This window comes from Tachysurus fulvidraco, chromosome 3, assembly GCF_022655615.1.
Source record: "Tachysurus fulvidraco isolate hzauxx_2018 chromosome 3, HZAU_PFXX_2.0, whole genome shotgun sequence".
Lineage (NCBI taxonomy): Eukaryota > Metazoa > Chordata > Actinopteri > Siluriformes > Bagridae > Tachysurus > Tachysurus fulvidraco.
Window position 1 is genome coordinate 27,800,678 of NC_062520.1, and position 13,066 is coordinate 27,813,743.

General features: G+C 37.9%; 1 protein-coding gene across 1 annotated transcript in view; it reads right to left on the bottom strand.

Annotated features, from left to right (window-relative positions):
* Positions 1–11,215, bottom strand: part of sh3glb1a (SH3-domain GRB2-like endophilin B1a) — an 18,347-nt gene extending 7,132 nt beyond the window's left edge. Inside the window, exons 1-5 of the mRNA XM_027154247.2 lie at positions 11,040–11,215; positions 5,833–5,974; positions 4,782–4,910; positions 2,868–3,001; positions 1,939–2,031 (exon numbers count right to left, since the gene is read on the bottom strand). Coding sequence (XP_027010048.1) covers positions 1,939–2,031; positions 2,868–3,001; positions 4,782–4,910; positions 5,833–5,974; positions 11,040–11,102 — 561 coding nt within the window. The 5' untranslated portion in view covers positions 11,103–11,215. The remainder of the gene's footprint in view (positions 1–1,938; positions 2,032–2,867; positions 3,002–4,781; positions 4,911–5,832; positions 5,975–11,039) is intronic.
* Positions 11,216–13,066: the final 1,851 nt, after the last annotated feature.

Here is a 13,066-nt window from a genome sequence, read left to right on the forward strand (position 1 = left end):
TCAAGGTTCCTTTAACATGTCGGAAAGGAATCTCAGCGTCAGCACTTTAAATCTTCCTTTTATTTTTCTGTATAAGGAACTTGGTCCTTTTTGTGGGTTAAATGTAACTATGGGTAAAATGCATTAAGAGGAATAAAATCCCAGGGCCCGTATTCATAAAGGCTCTAATAAGGATCTCAGTGAGCTCCTGATTTAGCTTCCAAATTTATAACTAGGAATCTTAGCATAAGAGAGATTCAGAAAAAAAACTTTTATTTCAGAAAAGGAGGCGGAGCTAAACATGTTGCTAGGTGACACATCCTTTTGAAGACTGTGACTGGTTGTCTAATATAAATATTTTTTAAATGTGGTCTATTATAAACCGCCACTTTGTGACTATATTGAGATATTTGAGGCTATATCGTGTAGGGCAGGGGTGGCCAACCAGTCAGAGAGCAAGAGCCACATTTTTTAATGTTACCGCAAAGAGCCACATCATACACATGGGCACACATGGTCACCTTTTTTTTCCCTGCCATTTTGAGAGCGAACTTGACACAAATTGTTTACTCAAATGATCTTGCTCCTACTGGGAAACTTTGAGGTATTTTCATCCCACTCACATGAAGAAATTACGAAGTTTGACGAAAATACCGTATTAAACTCAAGCGAAGCGAACACGCACATTAAAAAGACACAAATACAAACTTCGGTATGAACGTAAGAGCCGCATGAAACCAGGCAAAGAGCCGTATGCGGTTTGGGAGTCGCAGGCACATAATTGAATATTGACAAAACAGAAGTTCGCCTTGTTGGTACCAAATCTAATGTGTCAAAATCCAGCAGTTTCTCACTTTCTGTTGATAACTCTGTAATCTCCCCATCTACTCAGGTCAGGCTGGGAGTGGTCCTCCATAGTACTTTATCTTTTGAAAAGCATGTGAACGATATTACTCGGTCTGCGTATTTTCATTTACAGACCATCAGCCGCCTCCGTCCATTTCTCACCCCATATTCCGCAGCTGTTCTTGTACACGCTCATGTTACCTCGCACATTGATTACTGTAACTCTCTTCTCTTTGGGCTACCTAACAAACTCCTTCACAAACTTCAATTAGTCCAGAATTCAGCTGCCTGTATAATTATTTCTCACTTTTAAAGCTCTTCATAATTATCACCACAATCTCTCTGACTTGCTTCATATTTACACTCTCAGATCTTCTTCACCTGTTTCCCCTTGTTGTACCTTCTGTTCGTTTAGCCACTATGGGGTCTAGGGCATTTAGTTCTGCTGCTCCTAATCTCTGGAATTCTCTTCCACAATCTATATAAGAAAGTGGCTCTCTGACTACTTTTAAATCATGTCTTAAAACTCACTTGTATAAATTAGCTTTCTCTGATCAATTTTAAACTATTTAATGTCAATAATTGTTGATTGTTGTATTGATTTTATCATCATCACTCAACTGTACGGTGTCCTTGAGTGCCCTGAAAGGCACTTTAAATAAAATGTATTATTATTATTATTATTATTATTATTATTATTATTATTATTAGGAGGAGGAGGAGGATCTTCTCTTTCATTTTAAGAGGAAACACCAATATTTATAGAAATTTTCTTAGAATGTTGTCATTAGGAGAAACTCTTTACACTAAGAGTTTTCATGAATACGGTGTTGGTCCTGGTGTTTTGGTAAAATAATCCAGGTTCACGTGTCTCCACTTTGCATTGTGCCAATGTGTTATTGATTTTTTTTTTATAACAGCAAACCCACAATTATCCTCAGAGTATCAACCTAAGCCAAGCTTCCAGTAAAGCTCATAAAATATGTGAACAACCCTATTAATAGCTATATGAATAATTAAGTAAAAGAAAAACATGTTCTGATCTAAACATCACATCCTAATGTCTAAGTCAAGCCTCGGACACTAAATCACTGGACTGAGACAATAACTCACGGCAGCTCTCGCCTCGGCCATTTTGGCTTTCTTTAACTTCGTCTTGGCAGCATCGAGATCCAGTCGTTTGATCTGCAGCAACTTGCGTTCTTTCTGTTGTGAAGAGAAACAGTACCACATCATCAAGATTAACACATTACATTTACAGCATTTAGCAGATGCCCTTATCTATAGCAACTTACATTTTATCTCATTTTTATACAACTGAGCAATTGAGGGTTAAGGGCCTTGCTCAGGGGCCCAGCAGTGGCAGCTTGGTGGACGTAGGAATCGAACTCATAACCTTCCGATTAGTCGTCCATCACCTTAACCACTAGGCTACCACATCATCGAGAGAAACAGATTTGTTTCAGATTTATTATTATTTATTATATCATTCATTAGTTATCTGTGGAATATGATACAACTTCACTTGTTGGTTTTGCTTTTTAACTCATTTTTCACTGTAAAATAATTCACTCCTCCCTATTAATTATTGCACACCCTTGAAGCGAACAGCTAAGACATTGTGACTCAGTGGCCATGGAATTCTCCTGAGGACATCAGTTTAAACTGCAGTCAGCCTAAGAGAGAAGAACTACGGCGTAGAAGCAGCGCATCGTTCTTTAAACTCTGTGGATATCCTCTCCATGTATACTGCTGAGAAGCATTTCTGACAATTCCAGTAAAGAGTTAGTGTGTACATGGAAAAAGCTAGTCATCACATCAGAGTGCACCTCAGTGTAATGTGGAGAGACAGCTAAAGCAGTTATCGTTTTCTCGGCTGATTTTCTCCAGACTCCAGTTGGAGTGGAGCAAAAAATTAATAAATAAAAATTTGAATGCGTTTGTTAAATCTCGTTAACAAAGGCTTTTGGGAAAGACGCCTGCTTTAGATCATTGTACAAAGAGCTGAGTACACATAAATATTCAATTTAGACTGAACTTACCAATATAGTTTTAAAATCACCCTCCAGAAAATTCCTGAAAGGCGTGAGGAAATTAATAGCTGAGCTCTGGATAAGCTCTCTTTCAGCTCCTCCGATCTGCTTCTCCGTCTCTCCGCACTTTGTCAGAGCATTTCCTACCGACACACAGACAGTTTTCTTACTATTCACATCAGACACAGAACTGAACTGGAAGCTTGCACTTTATGGAGTCCTGTCTACATTGCATCGTGTTCCCTGAGACATATCATGTCATCACAGTGTGCACATGTATCTGGATGGGATCGAGATTAATACCAGGGCAGTGGAGTTCTGCTGTGTCAGCATCAGCATCATCAGCACCCATTTTGGGCTTTTAAGTCATATTTAATGCCCAAGGAGTTCTAGATAGTACTAAATCTATATCCAATGAAATCACTGCAAATAACATATATGATGTTTACAAAGGTTTGTCTATTAAATTGTAAAACTGGAGATAGCTCTAGCATGTTATATTATTTAATATCAGGTCTGGATTGTTACTCAATTATATCAACTCCATTTACTATATATATATATCCACATTCATTCATTCATTCATTCATTTTCTACCGCTTATCCGAACTACTTCGGGTCACAGGGAGCCTGTCAGGCGTCATCGGGCATCAAGGCAGGATACACCCTGGACGGAGTGCCAACCCATCGCAGGGCACAAACACACTCTCATTCACTCACACACTCACACACACACACAATATTCCAGAGATGCCAATCAACCTACCATGCATGTCTTTGGACCGGGGGAGGAAACCGGAGTACCCGGAGGAAACCCCCGAGTCACGGGGAGAACATGCAAACTCCACACACACAAGGCGGAGGTGGGAATCGAACCCCCAACCCTGGAGGTGTGAGGCCAACGTGCTAACCACTAAGCCACCTTGCCCCCCTTTATATCCACAGCTTTGGGGAAAATCAAGTCACCACTTCAATTTTTTTTTTTTGTAAATCAGCATCTTTACATGTAGGGCAGCTTTTACATTTCAGTGTCTGTTGAATTCCAACACATTCACACATCACGCATACATCAGTCTGCTTAATGTGGTACAGTCAAATAATAACTATTGAAGAAAAAAGTGAGGAAAAGAAAGTTTCAGCTCTGGCTTTACTAGCTGAGGGATACAGTGAGCATCAGGTTGTTCCATCTTTAAAACCTCATAAGAACAAGGTCAAGCTGCGGACCTGCAGGGGGTGAAATTGGCTCTCCGCTGACTGGAATGACCACAGACTCATTTGAATGTCACTCAACAACTGTGGGATTACATCAATCGTCCTACAATAAGAATGAGAATCAGCAGCTGTGGTGAAGTGCATGGTAAGGACTGTTCCAAACAGGCTGCTTAGAGGAAGGTCTGAAATCATGCAAAACTCTAAAAAGCCCTTCATTAATAAGAAGCAAAAAAGAGCCAGGCTGAGGTTTGCAAAAAACCATAGGGATTGGACCGTAGAGGACTGCTTCCTTCTGCCCTTCCCATCTCTTTTTTCCAGCAAGGGCCACCACATGAAGACTCTGACAGTGCCAGTCCAATCTCCAGACCTGAACCCCAGGGAAAACCTCTGGAATGTGATCAAGTGGAAGATGGATGATCACAAGCTAAGCTGCTTGAACCAGGAGCAGCATAAAGTCACCCAACAGCAGTGTGACAGATGGATGTGTGGAAAGCTTTTGACATGAGAGCTGTGATTGAAAGACATTTTAAACCAAAAGTTCCTATTGTGTTTAAAAATGAATATGAACATGATCTAAGGTCTAAAATCACTGCATCTGTTTTGTTATTTTGATCAGTTGTAATTTCTGCAAATGAATGCTCTAAATGATATGTTTATCTGGGAGCAATGTAGTTTAGAATAAAACAATAATGTTCATTTGCATTTGCTAACCATAAGCTGTTCCAGGTCCAAACTCATTCCCAGAATCGATCATGGCTTGACCCAGCATCTCGTGATTGTTCATCCTTGTGGGAACTTTTTTGTCCAATTTCTCATAGAAAAACTCTTCTATCCGCACATCTGCAAAACAAATTGAGGTAGAAACTCCATAAAGAAGGACAAAACAGGCAAATTAAGTACAATGATGAAAATAATTCACATATACAGTGTTTAGATATTAATCATGTAAATGAAGGTTATTGTAATTAATTGTTTATGATCATAATATAATTTATTGGCAGTTGAGAAACTGTAAAGGTGCACCATTATAATCATGCAGCTCTAATGAATGTTTCTGGTGAAGGCCATCAGTAATAAAGACTACATAGCATTACCACTTCCCTTCACTGGAGCTAAGAGACTCGATCCTGTTCTACAGCATTACACAAATCGCTGTGCACAGATTGGGCTCCATGAAGACATGATTTGCCAAAGTTAGAGTATAAGAATTTGAGAGTCCTGACGTGAACCCCACTGAACACCTTTGGGATGAACTTTAACACTGCGCCCCTTGCCGCTTGCCTGACATCAGTGTTAAAGTCTACACTCTTTTATTTAGACAAACAGCAGCATGATATCCTTCCCAACTAATTCAATTTCCTTCCAATTACAGTTTCACGTCACTCAGCAGCGATTGTCTATCTAAGTCTCATTTATGCTAAAGTTTTTTTGTAAAAAAATATAATTTTGTAAGAAAATACTGTTAGTTTGGTAAAGTGACACTAACACAACAAAGTGATCAAAGGGCAGGCGTTTTAATCCTATGCTTTTCTTAAAGGGTTTTGGTTATCAGTTGCATCATTAGCCCATAATTAACCCATATCTGTCCAGCACTACATACAGGAGTGCTGGTTTTAGTTATATACTAGACTGCACAAGGTGTTCTGGTGATTGTGGTGCATGCGTATTGCTTATATAACTAGCAGCATCCTTAAATTCTTCTTCTTTTTTCTCTCGAAATCTCCCAGAGGCCTCATATTAAACACGTGCTATTAGGTCTTACTTGGGTTTGGCTGTAATAGCACTTCTGTCTGCTTCAAAATCTTCTCTGTCCAGTGTTTGGTGCATTCAGCTCTGGTGAGAAGATTTTCCAAATGTGCGTCCAGCTCAGTTTTCTCGGCTTGGCCAAACTTTTCCTCTGTGAACTACATAATATAGAAAAAACACATAAATAAAAAACATATCAATAATATCTTACACCAATATGTAGAGATCATCAGAAAACCATCAGCAAAGCACACTTTATGATCATCTCTTACAATATTAGCAGTTTCGTATAATCCATTCATGACTGCAAATGAACTACATGGCTGCATTCAAATTTGTATTTAGAGATAAATCTAAATTTCATTGTAATCTTCATTCAATTTTCAGGTCTATTGTTAAAAGCGCTATACAAATAAAACTGATTTGATTTGAACTGTAACCTCCTTTGACCAAACAGCACAACCACACTGTGTACAAATCCATCCATTCATTACAACATGATTTTAATCAAGTGATCACTTGATGCATCGCATTGCTAAGATGTTATTTAGCTAATTTGCATGATAGTAGAACATTACAAGTATTAAAAGTTGCTAAAAAAAAGTAGACCTCTTCATTCTGTCAGCTTAACATAAATAAATAGACAGATCAGTGACTGAGCTCAAGCACCGCTTCATCATCATCATCATCATCATCATCACCTCCAGACAGCTGATGTGTAACTGAAAGATATTTTACTGCCATCTACTGAACAGTGTTGGTAGAGACATTAAAGTCCCAATCTAAAGTTTCCCTAGATGAAGAGTTTACATCCTTACAGTTAAAAGTAAGGATGCGCTATAGCTTTTTTCTGAGATTTATACACAATATAGTTCAGTGTACCCTGCAGTGGTCACGTTTAATTTTCTTTGTTGTTTTCATTTATAGCATTTTGGCTTCATCTGCACTTTCATTTCCCTGCAATCCTCCGAAACACAACTAAACTTCACTTCATACACAGATTAGACAACATGTGCCCGTAAATGTGCAAAGCTTTGTTTCACATATTCTGTCTGCTGTGTGACACATGACGAAATTTTAAGACCTCAAATCGGAACGTATGATTTCTTTTCCAGATTCCTTGCTTTCCACCCACAGCAGAGCTAAAACTAATGCTTACATTTCTAATGCAAGGCCTGAAAGTTTGTCTGATTCCTCTGTGTGTATCTGTATGCATCTTAACTTTGTTTCAGTATTCTAGCTGGATAATTATTCATATTTATTTTTATTATTTTGTCTTCTTTTTAGGATCTGTGATTCTGTGGAGGATTGTCTGTCTGGTGAAATTCCCAGACATGAAGGCTTGAAGGTTGAATCAGTTCTATTTGTTTTAGGCCAATTTTATTTACCAAATTTTGTCTTGTTCATCCAAAACCTCTCAGCTTCAAAATGCCTAGCACCCAGTGGTTTACTTTGGAATGGCTTCAATTTTTAATTCAACTGCATAAAAATTTTACATTCTTCATTATTATCTCATTATCCTTTTTTTTTAACATTTACAGCATTAGCATACATTATCCAGAGCAACTTACTTTTTTTAACGTACCTGATTTTATATAACAGAGCAATTGAGGGTTAAGGGCCATGTTCAGGGGCCCAACAGTGACTGATTTGTAGACCTGAGGCTCACAACTGTCCAATTGGTAGTCAAAAACCTTAACCAGTAGGCTACCACATCCCATTATGTCATTCAATTTAATACCTTATATTTTATACACGTATTTTTAAAAGAAAATCTAGATAGGTTTCTTCCTAAAGTGCCAACATCTGCAAATAAACACCTGTCTATATCAAATATCATAAATCATGAGTGAATATGTCACCGTTGTCCAGAATGCAGGGCACTGACACTCTATCATTCACTGAAGTTAAAGGTAGGGTCTCCCATTTTTGAAAGCCAATGTTGACATATAAAATCACCAAAATAAAACACACCCCTAACCCAAATGGGTCACACCCCTGTATTGATAGCTCCGCCCACACATACATAAGTAACCCAGGTAACTAATGGAAAGAAATGTGTCATTATCATAGCTGAAGGGAAGAACAATACGATTGCAGATAAACAAACAAGCAAAAATGATACACAAGCATAATCATGTAAAGGAAAAAGGCATATATTAGTTCTGTGTAACAAAGCAAAACCAACGTTACTCACCTATCGAGAAGGAAAAAAGCGCCTCGGCGTCTTAAGTAAAGTCGACCACATATTCACAGATTGGAGTTTCCCGAGTCAATAACTCCTGAGCTAAATGCTGTAACTACACAAAACACTGCTTTTTTTTTTAACAAAGAAGCGCTGGAAAGCTGATCCTATATTAACACGTCCTACTTCTTGCCTTATCGTAAGCCTTTCTTTGCTTTCTGTCTTTCTTTTTATCCTCCATGTCAATGTTAAAACCACTTTCTGCTAATGTCACACATGCGCACTGAACACTCTCTCCGCCCATATTGACAAGACCCTTTCTGCTCATTGGCTACACGTTTGTTTTGTTTTTTTGTTTAGTTTTCGGCCCGACTCAGTTTTCTGAAGCATTTCTCAAAAATCGGAGACCCTGCCTTTAATCAGTCCCCATCATTTGCTTCTTCAACATGGACATTAACAAACAGCTGCCACTAATTCAGCTCCTTGCTCATTTCAGCTTTCCTTATCTCAGACTCCAAACAGCTGAACTCCATTGTTCCTCTTCCTGAAGCTAGTTTGAGAAGGTGATATAAATCATATACTATACAAAACACAAATCAGCTACCATCTTAGCATTTTCCCAACCAATTCACACATACAGAGATTTAGTGCAAATCAGTTTGTTGCTCACTTGATATTTTACTTGTTTTCTTTTTTTTGTGACAACAAAAGTCTTCTTTCAAGTTTCAGTACATTTCCCTTCTTTCTAGACTTTTACAGTTTAAGTATCCTGACAAATTATTGTTGATATACAAGAAACAAAGGAGAGAAGAGATTATTTTATATATTTTACTTTAATAAAAGACTTCAGTCTCTATGCCTGTGTCCATTGAAATTTCCACTGCCTATGATCAAATCGCCCATCTCACTCTGGATTAGGGCAATTCAATTCAATACAATTTATTTGTATAGCACTTTTAACAATTCCCATTGTCTCAAAGCAGCTTTACAGAAGTATGGAAACAGAAGAGAGAGAAAAAGAAATAAATATATAATAATACGAAGAAAAAAATAAGAAGAAATTAAATAAGTGAATATATACAATTAAAGTTTTAAAATTTATTTAAAAAAGATTAACTTTATATATATACATATATATATATTATATCCCTATCCCTAACGAGCAAGCTGGAGGCAACGGCGACAAGGAAAAACTCCCTGAGAGGATATGAGGAAGAAACCTTGAGAGGAACCAAGGTGACACTCTACAGTAAATAGTGTAAATGTAAATAATGTCCTTTCTACAACAGTTTATAATAGTGCAACCGAGAGCTCCTGAGGAACTAATGGGTCATCTTATATACAATTTTTAAAATAATTTAAATGCATATGATCTCTGCTTTTGTGCTTCAATAACATGCTTAAAGACTGTGTGAGGTTGCTTGTGCTGGATCATTTCTTCATGTTTCTATGTGATTCTCAGGTGTGTCTCTGCAACTCCACCTAGATTCTGTAACCTACCTGTTTTGTGCTTAGTTCCCTGTTTCATTTAATAGTTCTGCTACAAACACAACCGCTTTTCTCAAAAAGTAAAAAATTTATATAACTTTTGCTGTTTGCTGGTTAGCTTTTGTAACAAATGGGGAAAAATAAGTCATTATATATTTATTATTATATTTTATTCTATAGAATTTGAAATCTAAATTGTAATGATGAAACAGTTCGTTTGTGTTGGAGACAAGCCTGTCTCTTACAGGGCAAGTATTACATGCAGTGTGCACAAGTGATGGTGCAGGGAGCTGAGGGTCATCATCATGTGCATGTGTAACTCTCACAGAGCTGAAAACAGGGACACATGGATGGTGTAACACTTGTAATCATTGGGGGATGTGGTTGCCTAGTGTTTAAGTTGCTGGGCTACCGATCAGAAGGTTGTGAGTTTGATTCCTACATCCACCAAGCTGCCACTGCTGGGCCCCTGAGCAAGGCCCTTAACCCTCAATTGCTCAGTTGTATAAAAATGAGATAAAATGTAAGTCGGTCTGGATAAGGGCTGCTGTAAATGTACTAAATGTAATCATTGGTACTTTTTCATTCCTTTGTGTCCCCTTGATTCTTTTCCTTTCTCCCTTCTTAGCTTCTTACTCTCAAGAAAGCTTTGAAGGGCTGCAAGAAATTTACTGAGAACAAACCTTTACCAAATGAGACACTCTTGAAGCTTCATTTTAGTGGCTTTATTAATGTATTTACTGACTGATAACAGATCCAATCTCATAGACAATCATTACACTCCGTTATAATGGTTCATTACCACAATATTACACCAGATTATAGAGCACATTAATACACTTTTATATACAAGTTTTATTTGTAAATATCATTCATTTGGATTTTTTGTTTTGTTTTTGTTCTTAGTAATTGCGGTATTTATTGTCACTTGCTTTTTGTGAGAACAAAAACACTTCATACTGCCGGCTCGAGCCTGGACAAAGAGGAGCTCACGTTAGTGGTGACATTTCCGGTCTTGTCGATGAATCAGAAGATTTGAATCGTCTCAGATAGAAGAGCCGATTCTTTCGACTCTCAAACGACTCAATGTCATTGCTGCTTAAAGTTTTTGAGATTGAATACAAAAATCACCCAGACGTGTCAGCTCAAAGAGCCGACTCGTTCACGAACAACACACTGCAGCGGATGTGTTAAGTTTGCTGTCCCAAACTTTCCCTAAGTAGCAAGTTTGAGCTTCTTCGTTTCAAAAATATTACAGACGCTTATTTATGATGCTCGAATGAATTAAAATCCATAAATCTTGGAATTTTCCATGAAATCCGAGTAATTGTGTGAAAGTAAACAGTTTATCAGTTAGTAAAATACTTCCAGCTAAACGCTCTAGTGTAAATAGCATTAGCGTTAAAGAGCCTGAGCACAATAATAACAGTCTTTGGTGTTACTGTGTCATGTTCTGTAGCCGCTAGCTGGCTAACGGGCTAAAACCGAACCCCTCCCAGACAGCCAGAAACACGGAAACATTACTGTGACAAAACTACTATGAACTGTACCTGTACCGCCCGACTCAGGAAGGTCCCGGCGTCCGCTGCCAGCCTTTTAACAGTCAAGTCCATTTTTATTACTGATTCATAAAACTACAGACTGAGAATCAGACACTGACAAAGCAGACACACATCAGCATCAGCTGTCGCACAACATACCACTGCTGGCCATGGAGAAGCTCCTCCTCTTACACACACACACACACACACACTGTGTTACACACACTGTGTTAAACACACACACACAGTGTTACACATGCACACTGTTACACATGCACACTGTTACACACGCACAGACACGTACACTGTTACACAGACACACTGTGTTACACACGCACACACACATACACTGTGTTACACACACACGCACACATAAGTACAATATGTTACACACACATACACATACTGTTACAAAAACACACACTCACGTACACAGTGTTTTACACACGTATACTGTGTAAAACACACGTATACTGTGTTTTACACACATTCACGTACACTGTGTTACACACACCCACACACACACTCACTGTGTTACACACACATGTTCACTGTGTTACACTCACGTACACTGTGTCACACACAACGTACACTGTTACACACACACAACGTACACTGTTACACACATACACACATACACTGTGTTACACACGTTCACTGTGTTACACACACATACACTGTTACACACACTCACGTACACTGTGTTACACACACGTACACTGTGTTTTACACACACACACACACACACACACACACACTGTGTTTTACACACACACATATACACATACAAGTCAAATCAAGTCACTTTTATTGTCAAATCACCACAGCACATGTTCCTTGGTGAGTCAAATTCTTGGGAGCGTGCTCCAGAAATTGTAGAAACAATTAAAAGACAGGTGAAATTAACAGGTGAAAATGTGCAAACAATATGCTCATACATAGTCAGTACACACAGTGTACTAATAGACATACTTACAGTAGCACTATGGATGTGTGTGTGTGTGTGTGTGTGTATATATATATATATATATATATATATATATATATATATATATATATATATATATGTGTGTGTGTGTGTGTGTGTGTGTGTGTGTGTGTGTGTGTAACACAATGTATGTGTGTGTGTAACAGTGTTACAGTGTTATACATATTTCTACATATTTATATATTTATATATGTTATACATAGTTATACATATTTAACATATTTCTCACACACACACACACACACACACACACACACACTCACACACACACACACACACACACACATATATATATATATATATATATATATATATATATATATATATATATATATATATATATATATATATATATATATATACACACACACACACACACACACCACACATGGAGATGTCACTCTTGCCTGTCTTCAAAACTTGAGAGACCTGATAAAGTAACCCAAGATCACTTGACAAATATCATTACACACATGCAATGAGCTCATTAGAATTCACTATAACCATTTAAACAGGAGTGTAACAGCAGACCCACTGGCACAACACACAAGATGTACTGAAATCACACTATTCAACACAAAAAGTACACCTTTTAATGCTAAAAGATCTTCATTTTAAATGTATAACTAATATAATGACATTACTGTGTGTGCCTGTAATATACTACCAGGACTCTCAAGTTTTGAAGACAGGCAAGCATGACGTGTGTGTGTGTGTGTGTGTGTGTGTGTGTGTGTGTGTGTGTGTGTGTGTGTGTGTGTGTGTGTGTGTGTGTGTGTGAGAGAGAGAGAGAGAGAGAGAGAGAGAGAGAGAGAGAGAGAGAGAGAGAGAGAGATTATGACTGGTGCTGTTTATTGTAAGTGTTTGTTGCCTTTTTGGATTCCTTTATCATTTGTAATGTAATGTTGCTCCCATTTAAAACAGTTAAAGTCAAGCCCAGAGATTTTTAGGGTCATGATTGAGGACAATGTCCCGTCCAGAGACAAGCTGTTTCGTGTTGAGGTTTTGTTCAAAATCTACCATCGAAAATACCCTCTCTAATGAATAT